This window comes from Propithecus coquereli, unplaced genomic scaffold, assembly GCF_000956105.1.
Source record: "Propithecus coquereli isolate 6110/MARCELLA unplaced genomic scaffold, Pcoq_1.0 Scaffold281, whole genome shotgun sequence".
In the NCBI taxonomy this organism is placed as follows: domain Eukaryota; kingdom Metazoa; phylum Chordata; class Mammalia; order Primates; family Indriidae; genus Propithecus; species Propithecus coquereli.
Window position 1 is genome coordinate 1,108,593 of NW_012148408.1, and position 24,980 is coordinate 1,133,572.

At 38.9% G+C, this 24,980-nt stretch overlaps 1 protein-coding gene across 1 annotated transcript in view; it reads right to left on the reverse strand.

Moving 5' to 3' along the window:
• The window catches only part of NLK (nemo-like kinase), a 176,862-nt gene extending 161,296 nt beyond the window's left edge, over positions 1-15,566 (reverse strand). Inside the window, exon 1 of the mRNA XM_012648294.1 lies at positions 14,149-15,566. Coding sequence (XP_012503748.1) covers positions 14,149-14,606 — 458 coding nt within the window. The 5' untranslated portion in view covers positions 14,607-15,566. The remainder of the gene's footprint in view (positions 1-14,148) is intronic.
• Between the last annotated feature and the right edge of the window lie 9,414 nt (positions 15,567-24,980).

Below are 24,980 nucleotides of genomic sequence, written 5' to 3' on the forward strand. Positions count from 1 at the left end.
TTATATAAACTTATGACAAAATAAATCATATTTAAAACACAGGTAATAAATATCAGAAATCATCACTCCCTAATTATCTTATTATGATTTATGCTCTTGAGGTTATTTAACATCTACTTTATCTGTATAGTGAAAATACTACATAATGGTGTGCTACTGCATATCTTTTTCCAATTCAACATTTAGTGACTTCACATTAGTGGCTTGAAATTGGCCATTACAGGAGTATTTACACCAGAGATATCAGCAAATCCTACAAACTACAGCTTTTTTATTTTTCAGAGAGCCTGTTGTTAAACATATACCAGCATACTGGTATATGGAATAAGCCATTCTTTCCTCACTAATTTTAGAGAGGATCTCTAGCACATACTAAACTGCCATTTACTCATAAAACAGAATAAGGAGTTTAGAATTTTACTTTTTTTCTTCTGCACTAGCATCACAGACTGCTTTGGTATGTTTTGATGCATTAGATGAGACTTTGAACACAGTTTCTATTAACTGGATCTCTCACTGTTTTTCTAACATGAGATCACAGCATTGCACTGAAAAGGGTATTTTCCCTAAACAATTCAACAGCATTCTTAACTTTATGCAGATTATAGAAAGCAGTATAAATAAAGGACTATTTCTTTTCAAAATAAAGGACTATTTCTGGACATAGTGAGATACCATATACTATTTTTAGATTACAACTCTTACTCTTAAAAAAAAATCTGAACACAGAAAACAAAACCACTACCACGCAGTTGTCTAAATCTCTCTATTAAGTATTCCCTCATAAAAATTCCTCCTTTGCAGGAGGAAGTAGGGATCTTGAAATATACAATGGTAAGAGTCAGTGATGGTACTCTTCTTTGAGAGTAGAAATCACATACAAACTTAGCATTAGATCTTTCTTTCCTTTTTTTTGTTTTTTAGAGACAAGGTCTTTCTGTGTTACCCAGAATGGAGTGCAGTGACTATGCACAGGCACAATCATGGCACACTACAGCCCCAAACTCCTGGGCTCAAGCAATCTTCCTACCTCACCCTCACTAGTAGCTGAAACTACAGGCTCCCATCACTGCACCCAGACTAGAAACTTGCAATTCAACAACAAACGAGCACCCAACCTGGACAGAGTTAGGCTCTGGAGAAGCAAATGAAACATGACCTCAGCTTTTGAAGCTCTTGTCATTTTTAGTGGATCAGTGGGTAGAGAGAGAATGAGCACAAGTGGTTATAAGCATTTTTTTTCATCAGCATTATGAGAGAGACAGAAACAAAGAGATTGTCTTCTAAGAATGGGCATCTACTTTAAGTGGAAAAGAAAATCAAGTTATAAAAACTAGTAAAAGTTTGCCCACTTACAGAGACAAGCTGGTATATGTTGGTAACTAGACCCTCAGCACCTAACACCAGTTAAACATTATAGTGTCCCTATTTTAATGTTTTTCCTGCTCAGGTATTGTAAGAAGTCAGTGATTTAATTACAGATACTGATACCAGCTACATCAAGTAAACCAGCAACTGCTGCCTATGCATTTCCTTACCTGTCACAAGCCATTTAGAACTCTAGCTACCTCACTATAGGTGCCAAAACTATATAATGTAACAGCTGGGTTCACTCAGTAGAATCACCCTTTTTGCATCTAAACCAAAAAAACTCACTTTTAAAGGCTTGCTGTCATGTGATTTCTAGTAAACATAATATCTCATATTGTAGCCTAGGGAGCAAACACAGCAGCTGTCCTTTTTATACATACAATTGTGGCTTAATATACACAGAGCAATGATTTCAACCATTTCCAATCATTAACTAATACTTTAGATGTTAAAATCTATTTCTTGGGGCTTTGTACTATATATAGAAATAATCATTACCCTTTGAGAAACAATGGCTCATTTACTGAAAATGAGTTTAACAAAGGAATTATTTGGTAGTGAAAAATACAGAGCAGTGAATTGGGTGACACAAATCACAGCATCATCAGCTCATGTGACTGCATTAGAGTGATTTACTTAAAAAAAAAAAAACCATAACTATAGTAACTTAAAATTTAGCTTCAACAATGTAACAGCCTTAATCATGTCCTCTGTCACAGAATTGTAGAACCAGATCTTAGGATTCTTATTTTGAAAATGTTCCCTTAAGTCCCAACCTGAGATAAATACCACAAAAAAGAAAAACTTTGTAGAATGGAATATTTCTCTTCTGCCCGAAGCTTAGTTTTGAGACTATACATGTTTCAGTTACACATTTGAGTCACACTGATTTTTGTTTTAAGTATTAACAGAACAAATAGCATTCCAAAATAGTCACAAGTTTTAAAACTTCAAGCTCCTTCTGTAGTTGGAGAGCATACAAAACTTGCTACATGCAACAGTGAGTTGATGCGGTGACCATAAATTTCTTAACACTGTATGTCTAAATTTATTTGAAACCCAATCTCAGCAAGTTCTGTAGAAATAGCCTAAAAGTAGATAATGCAAAAGTCACAAAATGTTAATCTAGAAGAGTGGTTTAAAGGTACATTGTACAATTCTTTCCAATTTTTCAAATTAAGGTTTAAAGTTTTTCAAGAAATAAGGGGGATGATATGCTCAAATAGATACACAATATAGTTACATAAACATGAAAATACTGAGTTGTTCCTTCACCAAAACCCTTGTAGCTTGCATTAAACCAGAAAACTTGGAGTCACTGGCACATACAAAACCAGCAAGAGAATATTCTACATAACCTATGGGGGTTTTTTTCCAGATGTATTGTTCCCGGTTTCATTTACAGAGTTTTTGCCTTTTATTTGTTTTGCTTTTATATGAACACTTCCTCCATTTTCAATAGGCATTAAGTTGGACAGGTATTACTGGTAAAGCAGCAAAAGAGCAAAGGTTCTGGCTTAGCTCCCAACCAGCTGTGTGACCTTGAACAAATCTCTTAGTTTCTCTGGGTCTCAATTTTCCCATTTATAAAATAAAGCAGTTAAACTAGATGCATTCTAAACTATCTTCCAACTGTATAAATAGAGGTGGAGCTCTAGGCTTGTGAGAATGAAAAAGCCCTTAAAACAAATGACCAAAATCTACCTTTGCAATATTAGTGAAACAAACAAGATATAAAATTGTAAACATACAGTGTGCTCATGATCCCAACTCTAATAATATTACAAACACACCCACACATTCCAGGTAAACAACTTGTAAACCAATACAATAAAATGCTATTAATGGTTATCACCCAGTTGTAGGTTACAAGCAACTGTTTTTCCTTTCGGCTTTTCTCTATTTTTCAAGTGTCCTACAATAAACACATTATTTACTTTGATGGGGAGGAGAGAACAAAACAGAAAGGAGAAACCTTCCTTGTATGTGCTAAAGGAAATTTTACATTTGGAGAGAATTCTAGAATTGGAATGAATTTTTTTTCAAAAATAGTTGGAATTAATCAGAAATGAAATCTCTAGTGAAGTCACATACCTAACAGCTGTCAATAATCATACAAAAGCTGTTAACTATTTTCCCTAAATTAATAAGTTTTCAGGAGGTACTATTTTTTTTCACTTATACTGAAACTGGTAATAATAATAAAGATAGCTAACATTTACACAGTGCCAGGCACAGTTCTAAGACTTTACATATATAATAATTCATTTAATCCTCACAACCCTACTATTACTAGATATACTATTACTATCCCCATTGTACACATGAAGACTATGAGGCACACAGCAGTAAAATAATTTGTCCACAGCTAATGAGAGGCAGAGCCAGGATTCAGAGTTAGTCTGTCATCAGAGTACAGACTCTTAACTACTAAACCACAATGTCCTTTAAAATGTTAAATGTTGTCCTCCTCAGGTCATTCTTTAAATGCTTTTGTTTTGAAAGTTCTTCTAAACTACTTTTCTTTAAGCTGAAACGTGACTGGCCAAACTTTTACTAGCTTAAAATTATGATTCTTTTCCAAGTCATTACTTCAAAGCTACCAGGAATATAATTTAATCTCCATACATAACACTAGCTGAATACTATTATAACATCTGAGGAATCAGACAGCATTAATTACTAAGTTTAATATTGCAATGTTTTAATAAAGAAAGGTGCTTTATTGATTGACATTATTTGTCCTCATGAATCTTCTGGAAAGAGTCCCTACAACCTTTCTAAAATTTCTATTTTATTGACATGATGTTTTAAACCGGGTTAAAATTAATTAGTTTGGGTTTTTAAAAGAATACACATCAATGTTTACTTTGACCACTGACTATAATATACACCCAGTTAACTTCACAAAAACCCCAATTACTGTAACATGCAGAACCTGGGAAAACGAACACAGAGGAAGCCAATCAATTAAACATGGTTGAAGGTTCCCACATAGTTCTCTGAGTCAGTTCAAACCCAAGCCAAGTATACATGTGTTCCCTTTTCTGCACAATACCCACAATATTTACCATTTTTTATGGCTTCTAGATTACTTTTAATAAAACTCAAATTTCCCTCACATCTGTATTACTAAATTTCCAGCCCTGCTGAGATAAATATAGAAATCAATAGTTTTCTATTTTAAAAAATTAGAAAAGAGAGAGGAAGTAGAGAAGAAAGTGGGAAAAAAACCCTTCACACTAGTCTGTGTTAGATGTGCAATGAGACAATCACCCAATAATTGCACCCTTTGGGTACTTCTGCACTGGTAAGATAATACAGTGAAATAGAGTCACCTGGCTTATTTCAATTTACTTACACAATTTGCAAATCTGCAACCCTCTGCCATGGCACATTAAGAAAATTAGCATGTAAGAAAAATCACCTGCTTATGTAAATTGGAAGATGATTTTTATCCATATAGACAGGAAAAAAAAAAGCTGCAATCTGGGTCAAATGACTAATTTTATCTATTTGTTCAAATGTCTCTCCTCACCTTTTCTCTGCAGCTTGGAACAAGAATTTTAGGTCAAGGAATGGATAAACAAAAAGTTTCTGTGCTGTCCATTCCTCTCTAAGAAGTCTGTTGCCTGACATTATTGAGTGCTAAACTAAAACTGAAAACAAGACTGAGAAGCTTATATGGATAACGAAACCACAACACTGAGATGGGGGGAAAAAGAAATCAATGGGAGATGATCTGCTCTAATTGGGAAGAAAAGCAAACATGGCAAGATCAGATACCAATTTTACATTTGCTACTTTAGGCAAACAAAGCTTCAGAAAAGAAAAGGAAAATACCCCAAAATAACTCAGGGCCGGCAGGACAACTTCTCTACAAAGAACGTTATTGCAGTTCACTGCATAAGCACACCTGGTCAAGTTCTGAGTGTCTGACGTAAGTTAGATAAATGCATTATTTTGGTTATTAATGACTGCCTTCCTAGCATCCACTGCTGGTATTCATCCGTCCTACTCATAACTGACCTAATCTCCAGGTCCAGGGGTGGGCCTGATTGCTACAAAAGTAACCTCATCTCCATTGACAGTGACTGGTTCAGAAATGACTATATATAATCCAATAAAAGTGAAAGAGACTCTATAACTGTGCTAGTCAATAAGGTAGTCAGTAGCCACATGTGGCTACTGAGCACCTAAAATGTGGCTAGACCGAACTGAGACATGGTGTAAGCATTAAGATACCTCTAGATTTTGTAGACTTAGTACGGAAAAAAAAATCTCATTAATAATTTTATAGTGATTACATGTTAAAATGACAATATTCTAGACACAGTGAGTTAAATAAACTATATTACTGAAATTAATTTCATCTGTTTCTTTTTACATATTTTTACCGTGGCTACTAGAAAATTTAAAATTACGTACATGGCTTTCATTAAATAGCTATTGGACAGCCCTGCTGGTTTTTGTAAAAGTGCTCCCTTCCTCTTATACAAGAGCCTTAGGAAGTCAGTCACCTCTAAATTATGCCCTAAACCGCTCAGCCTTAAAGATATGTCAAAGCTCATTTTCTGGGAAGCTCATATGCAAACCAGTAAGTCCCCTATCCAAATTCTGAATTTAAAAGAGACTCCTGGGGATAAAAAGATGTTAAAGCAACTTGTAAATTAATGTCAGCATGGCCCCCACATCATCTTACCTGATTACTAACAAAAAAAAGACAAAATATTGAATAGAACATTAGATTTCATTGTAAAATTTTAAAATAGCTCAATATATTTAAGAAGGCAAGTAAGTCTAAAACACTAAAAAGGTAAAGTACTATCAGAAAAATAATAGCTATGAAATTGAAATGTAGGAAGAAATTGATTGCTCATTTAAAATTAGGCAGGTTCTCTTCCACAACTGAACCACATGTATAATCCTCCTAATCAATAAGTCATTAACAGGAGAAAACAAGTCTCTTGAACAAACTGCACATTTAAAATCTGATCCCAAATTTGAAAACTCTATAAAAATCATCACACTGAAACACAGTGACATTTATCTCATTCTTCCTTTAAACAATTTAGTAGTCCTCAAGACAGAAAGTTGCCTTGTCATCACCAGCAGACACTACTACCCAGAAATACTACCACTATGTCTTACAAATATTAATGTCATTTTATAATAGAATCTTAGGAAACACAAGACTTTACAAATGAGGAAACCAAGGCTCAGAAGTTTAAATAATTTTACCAAGGTCATAGGGTTGTTGGCAGGAAGGCTAGGACCAGAACCTCATCTCCTAACAAATTTAGTTTAGTACCCTATTACTGTACCATTAAAAAAAAACTCTTCCCAAGGAAATACCACCTTGAACATTAAGTTCTCTGGTTTATTAAACTAGAAATAAAAACTCAGGATTTGGAAGAATTTTATTGACAATTTAAAAATAATAAAAAGTGCTAATACTTAAGACGTTCTTTAGAATCAAACATACATATATATTAGGGAGGGAACCAAACACAATCATTCCCTCAAATGTCATCAGTCATCTGCTTGCTAAATGCAATGGCCTTTTCTCCACCTTAATTTTCTTTGACTTTTTATCTGTACCAAAGATCACTCTCTAACAATCTTCTGCCACACTTAGGTTGTCAATCACTGTGAACACATTTTCCTGACTGCCCTTTAGTTCCACTTCCAGAAACTTCTTCCACTTACAACTGCAAACATTCCCTAAGACAGACCTCAGCTATCCCTACTCTTCTATTTACATATTTCCCGTGCCCCCCCATGTGCTGTATAACTGTTTATGTGCTGTATGTATATATGTGCTTTATTTATAGAAAGAGTAAGATTTTTTGCCCCCTGCCCCCATTATCAACAGTTCCTCAACTCTTCAGCATGACATTCCAACTTCTTCACGATCTAGCTCTAGCTCACACCTCTACCACCCCCATTACTGCATGTTTAACAACTCCAGTCCTGGGGTCTCTTGCATATGGGCCCATCCACCTAGAATGCATTCCCCACTGATTCACTCTCATTCTTAAAACTCAACTGAGGCATTACCTATTCTAGGAAGCATCCATACCTTCCACAGAATCCCTCCTCTATGCTCCCATAATATCCAGGGACTATCCTATTACTGCATTCATGGCACTGAATTATAATTATCCATTTACAAATCTATCTCCCCCACTAGGTCATAAATGCCTTTAATCCCTATCATGCAACACCATGCCTGGCAAATAGCCAACACACAACAAATGAGTATTGTAAGAACAAGTGAAAGTAACATAACCTTAAGTTTTTATTTAATGTTTTCAAATTTAGTTTCAACTCTCCACCAAGGCTGTGGACTCTGTGAGAGTAGGGATGTGTCATTTTTCATACTGTTTACTTGACTATAAACTCCTTCAAAGCAAGATCATGACTTAAACATTCCTCCTCAATACTGAGCACACTACAAATAATAGCATAACTTTGATGGAGGCTTGCAAAATGATTCATAGAACTAAGTATCTTCATTCAGTGCCTACAAAAGTGCTGGTCCACAGCAGGTTGACAATAAAAATACGATGACTAGCGAGTTCCAAAAGTGTCAAAAGCATTCACTGTCTGATAGTAAATATGATTCAATTAGCCAAACTAATTCAAAACACAGATACAAAACTGGGTTTAGGTAAAGAGCACCAATCATTATGTGTACAGACACCCCTGTACACACTCTCTCTACCCACACCATTACAACTAATTATTACAGTACAATCTCAGCACAGTTCCCTTAGAAGTCACCTTTTCATAATGCCAGAGTGCCAGAATTTTTCCTAATGCTTCTTAGCTAGGTACCTTAGAACTACAGACTAGTTCTATCATGACTTGTCACATGCTCATTGACACTGTTACTACTGTTGTGTTAGGCACTTTCTGTTACCCCTAAGCAACAATAGGATCAAACTGACAAGCTATTTTAGTAAGGAAATCATTGTTGATCTGCATTAGATTACCCTATTAACAATTCACTGGAGTATCATGGACACATAGGGACTCACAACTAAAACCCAAATACAATCATATAATGAAAGTATTTCCATCCAACAGCTTCTTTCCATTTATTGGTTAGATGAAACAAAAGTTTCTTTGGCCTTGACAATTTCCATCAATGAAACCAAATCAGCATATTAAGAAACATCCAGTATATGAACAATTGATTTTTGAATTGCTAGGACATCAACAAATCTAATAATAACCACCAAAAATAGTCACTCAATTATACAATATAGAAGACAGGGAAAACTCTGACACTCCAAGTTGTGAAGATAATGAAACATTCCAGTATTCCATTAGAGGACTTTTTATATCAAGGAACATTTTTCTACAGCTGCCTATGCCATGAAGATAAAAACCTAGAATTTAGACTCAAATATATATTCAGTTAATGTATTTTACAAATATTTATTCTTCTGGCATAGCATATGAAAGGCAACTGTATCTGCCCCCATTTCTCTTTCAGGATGCACACACAGAGGTACTGATGGCTAAAAAGATGGCATTTAATTTTGAGGGATGATGTTGTTTTAGCTTATGTGAAAAGGCAATGTTTCTGAAATGACTTCTTTTAATAAACATTTGTCTTCTTTTTTTCTAAGTTGACATTCAATTGTACAACATAAAATTTCTCCCCAATAATAAAACAAGTTTCTTTTGTTGTGCTGTGGTTTTGCTTGATTTTATTTTTTTTTAATTTTTGTTTTTAAACATATTTGGATAATCTTGTCAGGAGCCTAAGTACAAAGTAACTTTCAATGTTACAGGCTATGGAGTTTCAATCACCAAAAAACTGGTGCCATATCATTAGATTGTGTTACTTTTATTCTCTTACTCTCTTTGCTTTCTCTACTTTATGATCCTGAACCTGGTAGTTTCTAAAAGTAAGTTCATTTGTAGTTAAAATTAACAGTATAGATTTCCACATTTCTAGTTTCACACGGATGCTTTGTTATGTCTAGAAGAGCAACCGTTTCCTTTTTATGGTGTGGGCTCTGCTTCTTCAAAGCTCTTTTCACAAAGCAGACCCCCCAAAGAATCCAGCTGTGGCTGTTAATCTTGGCTGATAGTGAAGAAACTTCTCAATACTACAGACTCTTAACCTGTAAAACACAGTTAATAACAAAATACACTTTAGTATACTACTCTTACTGATGCAACTTAATCCAGGATTTTCCTCAAACATATTCCAAAAGCATTCTCCATTTTTCCAAATTATAGTTTGCTACTTGTGGAGTAAGAGGACCAGAGAAAACATAAGACAAAAAGATGCCTCTAATTTTCACAAGATGAACAGCTAGACAATCTTCGCCATGCATGAGGGTTTCAATTGAATAATTTTCCGTTAAATCACACATTTCATCCACCTCACCGGGATCTTCCCTAGCAATTCACATTTTTTCATCCAAATACAAGTAAAATGAATTTCCACTAAAGCTGAACTTAGATAATAAGGATGTCCTTTATTTGTTACATTCTGCAAAGAAAAAATTAATTTCCTTCCAAGCATATAAAAATCCATACTTTTCAAAACAGTGCAGATTATCTGACTAGAATACCTACTAAGTCCACACAAACATGTGTACAACTTTCTGTTTTTAATTAATTGAGAAAACAGGACAGAATATTTTCCTCTTGGTTCTAAATTCAACTTTTTTTTTTTTTTTTTAACTCCATGGCATATAACACCTATGGTATTTAAAGTTATGCCTCCAAAAATAGTCTGCATGTTGATTTCATCTGATAAATCTGACAATCTATGAAGATACTTCCATGCACATTAACACAACAGCTTAATTTTTCCACCAACAATAACTACAATAAAACAGCTAACATTTATTGCATGCTTACTGTGTGCTAGACAATGTACTCATTGATTTGCAAGAATTACCTCATTTAATACACTGATCTGGAGATAAGTACTATTATTAGCCCCATTTTACAGATGAGGAACAAAGAGGTCAAATAATTTATCAAGATCACAAGATCACAAGTAATATCACTACAGTGATGCTCAAGTTTTGAAAGACGTAAGTAACCTGCTGAAGGTATCAGAATAATAAAATTCAAAGCCCTCCAACTTTAGTTGGAGTACAAAGGCAATGGACCAAATGAATGCCAAGATCTTTGATCTTTAAATTAATCAGAGAAGTCCCAAACCAAAACGCTAATTTTATAAAGTAGATGCTTTTCCCAGACTCACTTTTATTAAGGTGCCAAAATGCATCATTAATTCAGTCTATGATATTTTAAGGTTGTCAATTGTCAAAAACTGCTTGGGTTTAGTGGTCCTCGAACTGCTCTCATGTGGTCAGCTTCTTCCAACTCTCAAAATTATATACTTCATAAGCCCTTGCTCTTTGTCCCAAAGTTGTCATATCCTTAAGTATAGCATTTTCCACTGGCAAAGGAGAACTACAGACAAAAAAGGTATTAACAGATTGATATTACCCTCACCAAATGACTGAGGTTACTATTCGTGGGTTGTTTTGTGTTTTGTTTTTGCATTATTAAATTGTCCATTTGGGAGTTTGGAAGCTATGACGTCTGACAAAGAAAGTCAAATTATACACGATGTCTTGATAACCCATGAAAAACATTCTATCAGTGGAAATGAATGTATCTCAGGCTACCCCACAATCACATTACCAGGTAAACTGGAACACTTACTTTGAGATAAAACACAGCAGACAGTTGTTAATGAAACCTTAATTGAACTGTCAAAGCACCATCTTTACCAACAAGCTAATGGGTGATTCACTAGTCTTACACAACTGTCCAATACTGATAAGTTATTCCACTAGTTAAATTCAGTAAAAAGATAGTCAGGTAGAGACTACTAAACTGTTCAGTGATAAATCTAGTAAAATGCTGCATCACTTCTACAAATATCTCTCCTTGTCTATGTGAAGGAACAACAATATTTCTCAAAATTACATGCTGCTTTTTTAGCCATCAGTTAGTACCACCGGATGCATGTCCAGAAAAAGAAATGGAGGCAGATATTGTTCCTTGTCATATGCTATGCCAGAAGAATACTTGCAAAATGCTTTAAATGAATATATGTTTGAATCTAAATGAATCTTATATTATCCAGGTAGTTATATGATACTTTTGAATCAAATGATGTATCACTGGAAGAATATTTTTACATTCCATTTTAACCATTTTAGAATATAGTAGTTTCAGATTCATAAGGTGCTTTCTAAATTACAAAGAAAAATGTGTTTCAGTTAGTTAAAAAGTAAAAAACCTCACTAATATCTTTAACTAGGGTATCAGAATACTAATACAATTCAGTCTGGTTTTCATATCTCTAGTTTTAACAATCTTACTTAGATCCCATAGCAGATAAATGTCAAATATAACAAGCAATTCAGACAGCAAGTCATCAATATGTAAATATAAAAATAGAAAAGTATTTGCATACTAAAACATACACCTGGAACTCTTCCCTTTTTTTCATACCAAATTGTATTTCACCTGTAACAGCTGATAAAAATACTCAGTGCAGCTAACTAGAAAACTTGGTTAAAGAAACAAAGAAGAACCAAACCATGTGAGGACACAGTGAGAGGGTGACCATCTACAAGCCAAGGAAGAGGCCTCAGAAGAAATCAAACCTGCACCTTGATCTTGGATTTCTAGCCTCCAGAACTGTGAGAAATGAATTTCTGTTGTTTAAGGCAAAACAAAGAAGGATCTGTTTATGAGATCAATTAACTAAGCAGTAAAGATGCTACCGTACTGTGCTAGGTACTAGGGAGAAAAAGAAGTACTACAGAAGACAGTCCTTACCCTCAGGGGGCTTACAAATGTAGTCAGTGAGACAAGGCAAACATGAAATAAGATGATGCACAAAGGAGTACTGCAAGTACATGGTACAAACTTCATAGGTGGTAGACTCTAGAATGGATTCAAATCAAACATATTTGGATTTTCAGATAGCAGTGATTCATAGTACCCACCACCAAAATATTTGCTTTGTCAGGTATTTCAGCACTTCAGTTCTTTACTGCCCCTCTCTTTAAAAAAAATCTTTTCCCTTATCACCAACTTGAAGTTAAAACTTCTACAAGACACATCACCTTTTGACAGAAATGAAAGTGAATAATGCCTTTAGAATATATTCAAGAATGCTGCAACTTATTTCCCTTTAAGTATCCCTAGTTCTTTGCATGGTATGCAAAGCATTGAAAAGCAAGCAAGCATCCAGATCTAAGAAAATCCAAATTCTAAAAGTTATTATAGTAAATCAATGACAAAATGTAAAGGAACAACCCTTTTCCCTGTCTGCCTCTGCCACTGTTGCGCCCCCTCCCCTCAGACCCCAACAGAAACTTGAAAATCCTCAAGGGTTAAGCGATTGGAAGTTCACAGTGAAATCTCTGAGGATAGGCTACAGAAGAGAAGAAAGGAAGGCAGGAACCAGCAGGTCCCTGAGCAGAGTGACTGAGAGGCACCATTACCAGCTACTCTTTCCCACCTGGAATCCCACATACCTCGGAGAAGGGACCGCCGCTACAGCAGCAACCTCCTTGGAGACTAGCGAGAAAACAGGAGTCTACTAGTTTTTTTTTTTTTTTTTAAAAAGGATCAGATCACTTAGTAGCCTAGATTATAAAATCTGAAATATAAATAAAGATGACCAATTAAAATGCAAAAATGATACTCATATCAATTTTAGCCTCAAAAACAATGAGGAAAGGAGATATTTACCAGGCTAGTTGCAAGAGTTCATTTTCCTGTGGTAATGAGGGCTTTTCTAGACATTAACAAGAATCTATTTTGGGATGCACTGAAAATATCAATTCATCTATCCACACTGGAATTCTTAATCCTTGAAAAAAAAACAACTCAGTTCACTCTAGTTTTGATAGGAATAAATATATTCTATTATAAACTACTAATCTTCCTAAAAAGCGTAAAATAAACCAAAATGTTACATTTAAGAAACGCTTAGACTTTTTAAAATATCCTAGCAAAAGTAAAGCAGTTTCATTTGTTTAAAAAGTATACTTCCTACTACAGCAACTGACCAAGGGATAATAGTAACTTAAGAGGCACTAAATGACACTAAAACATTACACCGAATGTGGGCCACTGCATAGCTAGTCTACTAACCTCATTTGTGGTACTCATGTGTGATGCTATATTTAATGCATTCTTATCAAAAGGCTAAAGCTACATACTTCCCAACTGTAGCTTTACAGTTTAAAATAAACCACTCAAGAATTGAGCCCTGCCATTCTTCTGAGGATCAAGATCACGAAATAAGGAGTGAAAATACAGAAGGGATAGGAAAGTAGTTATGTAAAGTATATCCTAATGACAAGACTACCATAAAGGAATCCAGGTTGGGTCAGTCGTTGACATTTAATGCAACCAAGCAAATGATCCAAACTAAATCAAAACACATGTGAGATGACCAAGGTCTTTGGAGATGAGTATTTCATACATTCATCTGCTGATCCTACATTCAGTGGCGTGCTTAGGTTCTCAACAAGAAAGTTGGTAGACAGCAAACTTATGTGTGTTACTCATGAGAAGGTGCTTTACCAAGCCTAGACAGCCAACGCATTAGGCCTCTTTACCAATTAAGTGAGGGTGGCTTTCTACAGTTGAGCTGAGAAGCTTGCTCCACGTTGGTCAACATGGAGAAAACCATAAGGGTTGACTCACCCAATCACAACCATGAGGAGAAACCATGAGAAGTTGTGTTTTTCCTTTGATACTCACCAGACAACACCAAAGGCTCCATATCCAATAGGTCTATCCGGCTCAATATCCAGCTGCTGTTGTGGATGATGCGAGTGCTGATGATGGTGCGCCTTAACTGTAGCAGCTGCGGCAGCCTGTACCTGAGCTGGGGCTGCTGCAGCTGGTCCAGGAGCCTGACCCGGTGCCGGTGATGGGAAATATGGCTGTTGTTGCCCAGGGTTTAACATGGCTGCAGCTGCAGCCGCTGCTGCGGCTGCGGCAGCTGCCGAAGAGGTATGCTGCTGTACAGGGTGTACAGCAGCAGCCGACCCCGGATGAAGATGGTGTTGAGGGTGGTGGTGGTGGTGAAGGTGAGGCGGAGGGAGGTGTGGAAGGTGGTGGTGATGGTGGTGGTGGTGACCTGCTGCTGCCGCAGATGTACCGCCATTGTAAGCCGCCATCATTTTTGCATTGGCTCTTGCGCCACAAAGAGACATTCAAAGAAATGCCCTTTGATTGGAAAGCAAACTGGGTCAAGCTGTCATTTGGCCATTTAAAAATGAAGAAAAACCACTCACTCCACCTCGAAAAACATAGAGCGTAACTGGCTTTATGTCTTCATCAGTCAATCCAAACAACTTACTGGATCTTGGTGTTTAATTTTGGGGTGAGCGTGTGTGGAAGGGTGTAGGTTGCCAAAAAAAGGAAAAAAAAAAGAAAAACGAAAAAGAAAAGAAAGGAAAAAAGGACCCCTTCCCCCCAGGATTCCTGCCACAAGTGGGTACTAAAACTCCATTCTTAATTTGGGGGAGGTTCCAACTTTGAATGTGGGAATAAAGGCCAAACCTCCCGACCCCCTGAACTCCACACACGAAAAGGATCAGGTAACACACCACCCTTGGAATCTTGTAAAAGGGTTGACTCATCTACCCCTTCCATTCCCACATCCTTTTCTAAACACCTACCACCTCCTCAAAAACACAATTTTTAAAAATTCCAACCACCTTAAATTGAAAAGATGGGGGGAAATTTTCAGGGAAACCAGCTTCCAGCTTCCCCCCCCTCCAACTCTCAGGCCTTCCTACATCTCCCCCTACTCCTAGTCAGGTTGACCTGATTTGGAGGGCGGGGCGGGGGGTACTAAACTTTCCTGGGCAGAATGAGCCAGGGAAGGAGGCTGGAGTGAGGAGAGGAGGCGACAGGCAGGACAGAGAGGAGAAAGATAACCGGGGCAAAAGTGACGGTAAGGAGGTGCAGGGAGGAATGAAAGAGGGGTGGGCAGCACTCGGACGCCCAGACAGAGGGAGCCGCCCCGGGAGAAGGTTAGGGTCCCGGGGCCAAGGAATAGGAGCCCCGGGAGGCGGGCGGGGTACGGTCGGAAGCGGGCTGACTCCTGCCCCCGCCGCCGGCTGCTTCTGCTGAGGAGGGTTGGGGGGGAGAGCGGGTGGGTCCCCCCGCGCGACGGCCCCCGCAGGGCTCAAGGCTGCTCCGTCTCCCCCCCTCCCCCCCACCCGGCTTCAGTCCCCGCGGCCGCTTTCTCCGCCGCCGCGGCCGCTTTCTCCTCAGCCGCCGCCTCCTCAGCCGCCGGTGCCGCCGCGGCCGGACTCACCTCCCCTAGCAAAGCCGGATAGAGCGGAGCCAGCGGCGGACACGCGCAACCAGCCGCCGAGGCCCCGCCCCCGCCTCACACTGACCGGCTGCCCTAGCCAATCCACGCCCACCTGTCCGCGTCCGCCTCCAATCCTGGGCCGAGAGCTTCAGACAGGCGCACTGTTCGGCCAGTGACAACCAGGTGAGGGTCTCCTGGGGAAATCCCGCCCCCTAACCGGGATGGGCAGATAGAAAGACCAATCAAAAGGCAGAGTTCAGCCTGACCGGCAAGGCTGAAAGCCAATTAAAACCCAAAGATCTTCGTGACATTTTTCTCTCGCCTCTCTCCCCTTTTCTTTTTCTTCTTTTATTTTTTTTGGCAGGAGCAGGAAGCTGCGTGCTAATCCCGCCTGCAAAAGCTGGAAGAGAGGGGCGGAATGAAAGAACCAATCATGAGCCGGAAACAAAGAACAGAGCAACCAATCCTTGGGTTGAAGATGAAGTGGGGCGGAACTGGGGCCAGATAGACACTTGATTTAACAAATGGAAAAAAAAGATTGATCTAGGTCCCGCCCTTCAGATGTCCTATAGGGCAGGATTATGGAGAATTCGCTGTCATATCGGAGACGACCTCTTCAAGGGGCGGGGCCAAATGAAAGGGGTGTGGTCTTTAAAGTGGGCGGGACCGAGATGAAGAAGGCGGAGTCCAAATCATCTCTGATTCGTTGATAGGAGCCATGTACCACCACTTTTAAGGCGTGAAGTGTGGAAAGATAAGGGGAGAGAAAAGGAATGTCGAGGTTCAGAAATTCAAGGTCCAAGATTACTCACCAAGAAGACAGTCACAGAAGAAACTCAGTATACTGACAGTTCATAGGCTACAGCTGGTTCTCCATAGTTAATCCTGGTCTTGGCAAAAAGAGGAGTAATTTCCAACATTCAGAACTCCAATCTTAACAGATGATAAAGCTGTTGATGCACATTAAAACAAAAAAAAGTAAACTTAACCACAGAAATAGTAATTGTTTCCCATGTTTTCTAATTAAGTTTCAGTCATTGAAATCTTACTAAAATCTCTTTCACATGACTTCGCTTATCTGATTTAACTCTTCTTTTAAAATGTGAAATAATAAACTTACAGAACCTTATCCCTACTGAAACTGTGTACTGTCATCTTTGATTCCTCCTTTGCCTGTCCATTTTTCCCCTTCCAATCATCAAGTCTTAAACACTTTTAAATACCCTCCACCCCCACTTCTCCCCAGTCACCACAGCATTACCCAAATTTACACAACTAGCATTTTTAATGAATCTCCCTGCCTGTAGGCTAGCTCTCCAACCTATCCTCTGCTGTGGGCATAGTAAACTTTTACAAAAACAAGTCTGACCGTTCTCCTACTCTTGAATAAAATCAATAAGCCTAAATAGCCTGACAGAGCTGGTTCCCACCTCCCTCAAAGAGTTTATCTCTCATCTCCATCCTCTACACTTCAGACATTTTCAACTTATTGCAGTTCCTTGAATACTTTGTTGCCTCTAAGCCTTCATGCATATCTTCAGCCCAAAACACTTCTCACCCACCTTCACTCCTCTAATTCATTCTTCAGGTCTCCCATGCACCAACTCTGTTCTAGAATATGTGTGTCTCTTTTTTTTTTTTTTTGAGACAGAGCCTCACTTTGTTGCCCTGGCTAGAGTGAGTGCCGTGGCGTCAGCCTAGCCCACAGCAACCTCAGACTCCTGGGCTCAAGCAATCCTACTGCCTCAGCCTCCCAAGTAGCTGGGACTACAGGCATGCGCCACCATGCCCGGCTAATTTTTTCTATATGTTTTTAGCTGTCCAATTAATTTCTTTCTATTTTTGGTAGAGACGGGGTCTCGCTCTTGCTCAGGCTGGTCTCCAACTCCTGAGCTCAAACAATCCGCCCGCCTCGGCCTCCCAGAGTGCTAGGATTACAGGCGTGAGCCACTGCGCCCAGCCTTGTTTCTCTTATATATTTTCATGGCACTGCCTTCTTCATAACACTGAGAACTCTATATTTTAATTGCTTATTAAATTTGAGCAAGACAGTGAGCTTGTCTGTCTCACTCAATATGCCTGGTTCATAGGACAGTACCTAAAAAAGGAGAAGATATTGCAGATCTTCATGAGTTACTGAGTGCAGGAAAGTGAGTACAAACCCAAGCTCTACCATTTACTAACTCCATAATTTAGGCAATTTAATCTTTCTCAGTTTCAGTTGCCTCAACTTATATAATAATATGTGCCTCATCAGGTTGATATGAGGATTAAATGAGGTGATGTATTTAAAAGTGCTTGGCAAATAGTAAAAATTCAATGTATGTTGGTTCTCTTCTACCCTCACCTTCCCATAATATTTGGGATGCCTTTCCAATTCTCCAGTGCACATCAGTCTTCTCCAAAGCTTAGTTTCCTAGAAGCTTCTTAGACATGCAAATTATTTGGATCCACCCCAGACCTACTGAATCAGAATTGGGGTCAGGGGAGAAGGAATCTGTTTAACAAGCCTTCTAGGTGATTCTTACACACACTGAAGTTTGAGAAGCACTGACCCAGAGGAAAGGGGATTAAAGTTTGTTTATTTTTCAGCACTTAGTATAGTACTAGCACATAGAAAGTGATCAATACATGTGAAATAAATTAATTAATCCAATCCTCCAGATAAATGATTGAATATTAAGGGTTATTTATTCCTTCCACAAACATTTATTGAGCACCAATAAAATCTAGTCAAGGTGCTAGCTTCAACTACGTGGGAGGGGAGCTACGTGTACAGATGCTCCTTTACTCACAATCATGTTACATCTGGATAAATCCATTGTTAATTGAAAATATTGTAGGTTGAAAATGCATTTAATACACCTAACCTACTGAATAGCATAGCTTAGCCTACCTTAACATTCTCAGAACACTTACGTTAGCTTACAGTTGGACAAAATCATCTAACATAAAGTCTATTTTATAATGAAGTGTTGAATATCTCATGTAATTTGTTAAATATTGTACTTAAAGTAAACAACAGAATGTTGCATGTGTATTCAAAGTAGTTTCTACTGAACACGTATCGCTTTTGCATCATCATAAAGTTAAAAAATCATAAGCCAAAATTGGGGACCCTCTGTATTAAAGTCTCTGCACCCAGGAGTTCTAAGTTGGTCTGGAGCAGGAATTTCCAAAATGTTGTGTGCACACTCTAGGGGGTATACAAAGTGACCCTTAGGCTCCTGGAAGAAATTAGTTAGTACAACTCTTTCTATTTTTTATTTTATCTTTTTAAAATATTCATTTTGTCAGTGTTTTATAATGTACACAGTATTACAGAGTAGTATACATGTATGTAATTTATAAATAAATAAAAATTCACAAATTGAGGAGTTGCGCTAAAAAAAATTTATCGAAAATATTGGGAAGTCATTGGTCTAACGACCATGTACTGTTCATGGTTTAGATCAGTGCTGTCCTAGAGAAATATGACAGCTATACGTGAAATTTTGTGTAGTCACATTAAAAAGTTGAAAGAAATTGGTAGAATTATTTTGATATATTTTATTTAACTCAATATGTATAAATATTGTTTTAACATGTAATCAATGTAAAAAAGATATTTTATATATATATGGTTTTTGATATTAAGTCTTTGAAATCTGGTGTGTATTTTGTATTTACATACAGCACATCTCAATTGAATTAAAAATTCAATTTCCTCAGTCACTAGCCACATTTCAATGCTCATTAGCCACATGTGGCTAGTAGTTTCATATTGAACAGCACAGATCTGGATCGTGGGTTTGAATCTTAGCTCTGCCCTTTACTAGCTGTGTGACCTCTGGCAAGTTTCTTAACCTATCTTAATGTGAATTTCCTTGTCTGTAAAATAGAAAGCATCCCTGACTTCTGCAGTTGTGATGATTCAAAGACACAATCCATGGAAAGCACATAGCCCGGGGCCTGCTAGCTCCCCATTAGTGGCAGTTAACTGGGATGGTTATTATTAGTACAGGTATTACAATCCAAGGCAAAGTGTCCCAGGAGTTAGCTGAGAAACACATTTTGGGCACAGCTCAGCTCATGTCCCCAGCATTCCATCCACATGGGGTGGCTGTCCCCTTAAACACAGCACCAGACCGTACAATTTCCGGCTTTTTCCATTCCGTTCCATTTTCAGGAGCTGAGCATGATGAACGAGAAGTCGGAAGTGAGTCAGCAGGATAGCACTTAGAGCCTAAAAAAGCAAGCAGGACATCAGAATGCATAAGCAGGAATATAATATGCAGGAAGTGGGAGGTGATCTTCCTTTTCTTCCAAGAACTGGCTCACCCCATGAGTTGTCTACAGAGACTTTGGAGAACTTGGGCCAGGCCCAGGGGGATTAAAGGACTACAAAGGGAGCAACTCACATTCAACAGTGCTGGGTGCTCAACACACGTCATCTCATGTAATAAATCATCAGTATGTCCCATTTGCAAGTGAAGAAACAAGACTCAGGAAGGCAAGGTAACTTACGAAACCTCATACAGCTAGTGAGTGACAAAGCCAGGACTGGCCAGCTCCACATTGCCTATTCTTCCCATTGCCCCCCAACATTCTTGGAAGAAATGGCCGAGGAAGTGATGCTATGGGCACTTAATGTTTTCGAGCTTCAGTATCCTCATCTGTGTAATGGGAGTTGTAACACCTGTTTTGAAATAGAAAGCAATATTGAGAGAATTAAATAAAGTCACACATTACTATACGTAACATCTAGCACGATGCCTGACACAGAGTATCCACCAGTGTAGTGGTTTCCTTCCTTGCTTCTATGCATTGCTTATTTGTTAATATTTTCCTGGTATCCCCATTTCCAGCACTCCTTTGTTTGGGGAGTTGGTTGGAGAGATGAGATGTGATGCTTAAATCCTAGTAAATTGTAAAACGCTTCTCTTAGTTCCCCTCATCCATTTTCCTGAGCCCCTTCAGGCCCTCCATCAGCCTTGTGACAGGACATAAAGCTGTCAATGCCAAAGTAAAGCCAGAGGCTTGTTACAAGAGAGTGTGAGCAAGGCTGCAAACCTTGGAGGCATCTGGTAGTGCTGCAGGACAAAGGGCATGTCCAGGATCAGCTACAGGAAGGCATGGCAAGAGAACCCAGACAAGACAGTAGAAGAATCAGTTGGGGAGTCAATAGCAACTAAGATAGAGACAGGACAACAAGCTGGGGACTTGGTGAGGCCAGACAAATCTAAGTTCATGCACTGCCCGGGCCTTCTTCCTCCACAGCTGGTCCTCCACCAATCTCAACAACATAGCTTTGAGCCCCATGAGAGTTCCCTTTGCATATGTCTGAGGACCTTGGCCTCATCTTACCCCTCTCCATTTTTCAGCTGCTGAGTGGGATATTCATCCCAGCTCCAAACCCCAGGACCAAACCTTAGACTTGACCCACATCGTTGGCCACGTGAGTCAGGTAATGCCTAAAACTTTCCTTTTTCCCTGGTAAATCAGTGATGAACATTTTATCTTAAAGTTAGCAAAAAAAAAAAAAAAGTTTTAAAATGTATTCCAAAATCGTTATGCTTAACATTTGTAGGTACCCTTTATTACTTTGACTTCTTAAGGCTTAATAAATGAAAGTATAACGCACATACATTGGACATAGCAATAAAATGAGGGCATTTCATAATGTTACACAGCCCTTGGATCTATTTTCAGCTTGGACTTCAAATACACCATACTTTTCATCAAAAAGGCGATAATGAGCCATACACAAAACTTCCACCTATCCACCCGATACACCAAGTTACAGAGCTCAGCTTTCACAACAGAATAACAGTTGCCTTCTCGGAAAGTCCTCAAAGACAGTGGTCCCAGGTTAGAAAGAAAGCTGCAGCCTTTAATAGCTATTCCTGGAGTTAGTAGGTGAAACCAAGTTCTCCAAGACTACACTGAGTACTGTGTAGGCAAAACTAAGACAGCGGTGGTTCCCAGATCTTGCTGCACGTTGGAATCACCTGGGGATCTTTAGAAAATACTCCTGCCTGGCTTTGATGGTATGCTGGTAAATGTTTAACAATTGGCTGTCTAGAAAGAATAAAAAAGCCCTGATTTGTAGCCAACATCCGTGGTGCAAAAACTTCCACCATGGATGATTTCAATCTACCAGTATGACATCACTGAAGGCAGAGTTGGGAAGAGATGCACACAGCGGGCTCGCCGGAGCAGCCGGCTTCCGCACACTCGTGCCTGGCATCCTCCCACACCACCACCATTTAATAGGTATGGAGTGTGACCTGAGCATCAGGATTTTTAAAAGCTCCCCAGTAGACTCTAATGTGCAACAAAGTTGGGAACCATGGGCTAACGGGCCACATAATAAGGTCCCAGAGGCAAGAAACAGGACACTTGTTTGCCTTCCAGTGACAGCTGGGTTGTAACACTTGTCTCTTTGAGTGGTACATTTTCTCTCCCTAGCAAGCCTCCATGGAAAACTAGATCATCAGCGGAAGGTTGCTTGATGGGCATGATCTCAGAGCATGGGGTAGGAGCAGGGCAGACAGGGGTGTGGAGGGGAGGCCGGTGGGAGATCCAAACAGCCAGGGTCATCGTGTCAATGTAATTGTCCATTAGAAATTCTTGGACATGCTGGAAACACTGATAAATTTCTGCTCCAGGACATCTCTCTGGGGATGTCATTATCCTTCCATTAAAACTGTCTTTATTCTGCCTGGGTGGCAAGCGCTTGATTTGCTTAATTCTTAATCGTTATACCTTCAGCTCTGCTGACTGAGCTCTAGTCATTTTGGGTGAAGTATACCCAAAACCCTGCACGGCAGGTGAGGGAGGGATGATTTTCTTCTACAGAAGGCTGGCTGGGCCCCACCTCTGGGTTCCCGCAGCCCCTCTGCTTACTTCTGTCACCTGGTATTTGTCACCTGGACTTACAGATGTTTACTGTCTATTGCCTTTGGTGCTCTGGGATCTCCCCAAGGGCAGGGACTGGGTTCCTATTTTTCTCTGCTTCCCCAGTGCCCAGTGTTGGTTCTTAAGCTGAAGTAAACTGAGCTCTTCCATCCCATTATAAAGTACTTTAAACTTACTTTTAAAAACATAAGTAATTCACAAAGAAATTCTTCTTTTTTAAAAATTCTAAGGTGACCTTTTACGCAAAACTTGCCCTTCACCCTTTCATCCACTCTCCTCAGAGCTAACCGCCACGATCAGTGAAGCGAGCGTCCCAACTAGACCATTTTACATGCGTTCGCAACACACGCGCACGTTTAGAAATGTATGGTTTTATTTTTTGTGTTTTTTAAATACATGCTATTATATAATACTACACATATAGTTCTATAAAATGCTTTTTCACGTAACAATATGTTATGGCGATCTTTCCATAATAACCTATTTTTTGATCTGCTTTGTTCTTTCAAAATTCTGCATTTAAAAGGGGACCTTGAGACAGGATTTAAGTGCAATTACTTTATGTGGGAGGTGATCCCAGAAAACAGGGGGATGGGTAAGGGAGACAAGGAAGGGAAGGAAGCCAATAAAGGGTGATTTGTCAAGCAAGTCATCACCGTAAGGAAAACTTGAGCTCAATTCTACGGGGAGATTCTAGGAGAATCTAGGTTGTACTGCACAACTGTAGCACATTTCTACCTAAAGAGAGCCGGAGTATTTACCTGTTGACTCCCATCTGCAGTTGATTGAGGGATGCTTCAGAGGGGCATTGACTCCCAGGTACTTTTGGTTTTCCATGCACCTGGGCAGAGAGGGCTCTGGTGGCCACAAAAAGCCTTCTGCCAAGGAGCTGCAGGTGCTCCCATCTGGAAGTCTGTCGGCATATGCAGACATAGCAAGTCCCAGGTCCTGTGGTGGGCACTGAGAGGGTCGCTATGGAACAGATGCGCCTTGCTTCATTAAATCCCTTCCCATTTAAGTTGCTGACATTTCTTACACACGAGCCTTCAAGAAGTGGTCCTATCCATGTTTCCTTATGCACACATGAAAATATTTCTTTAAGATAGATGCCTGCAATGGGTCCATCCATTATGCAATGTTTCTCTCTAATTTTACTCTCCTGGGTTGGATTCCTAACCGTGACCTCTGAATTCCCAACTGCCAGAGTGGAGCACATCCCTGGATCTTTCAATATTGCCCTTTCAGGAATTCTTTCAAGATTGAAGAAATGAGAGCATCTAATGACTTTCCTACTGCCCTGTCTGGGATTCCCATGGCCTCATCTATTCTCTCCACAGGCTATCCCTACGACTTTACCCTTGTCCTCTGCCTTCGAAATCTGTTGCTGCTGGTATACTCGGATTGCAAGCAGTACTCTAGTAATACAAATAATTTTGAAGCAGCGGGCCCCTTCTGACCCCCAAGGTCAGATATTTCGCCTCTATTCACCTGCCTAGGCCATCATGTTCAGATAAAGAGCTCCCGTTCACAACAACCTGATATTGGATCTGCGCAATCCTTTTTATACAATTGCTAGCACAAGGACAAAACTAAGAATTTACAAAAATTTTAAATCCAAAATGTTATTTTTACTTTTAAAATCAACTTTATCGAGCTGGAATTTACATCCAATAAATATTTTAAGTTCAATGAGCTTTGACAAACATACATACCTATGTAATCATTACCCCATGGAAGAAAGAGCGTTACTATCCTTGTCCCAGTTAATCCCTCCACTCTTGACTCCAGGGAACCACTTATTTGCTTCCCATCACTATAGACTAGTTTTGCCTGTTCTAGAATTTTATATAAATGGCATTATACTGTATAATTCCATTTATATAAAATTTTTCTTTCACTCAAAATGTTTTTGGGATTCACCCATGTTGTTGCATGGATCAGTAAATATTTTCTTTTTATTGCTGAGTAGTATTCCCTAGGATAGAGGAATTTGTTTATTCATCCACCAGTTGATGGATGTTGGGGTTATTTCCAGCCTTTGGTGATTATGAATAAAGCTTGTAAGCATGAGTGTACAGGTTTTGTGTGGACATGTGTTTTCATTTTTCTTGACCTTGAAATAAGATGGCTGCACCATAATGTAAGTATGTTTAACTTTATAAGATATAGGCAAACTATTTTCCAAAGTGATTGTATCATTTTACATTCCCACCAGCAATATAGGACAGTTCCAGTTCTCATGCTCATCAACACTTGGAACTGCAGTCTTTTTAATTTTAGTCATTCTAAAATTCGAAAATATATTCCGAAATATATTCTAGTGGATATGGAGTGGTATCACTTTGTGGTTTTAATTTGTATT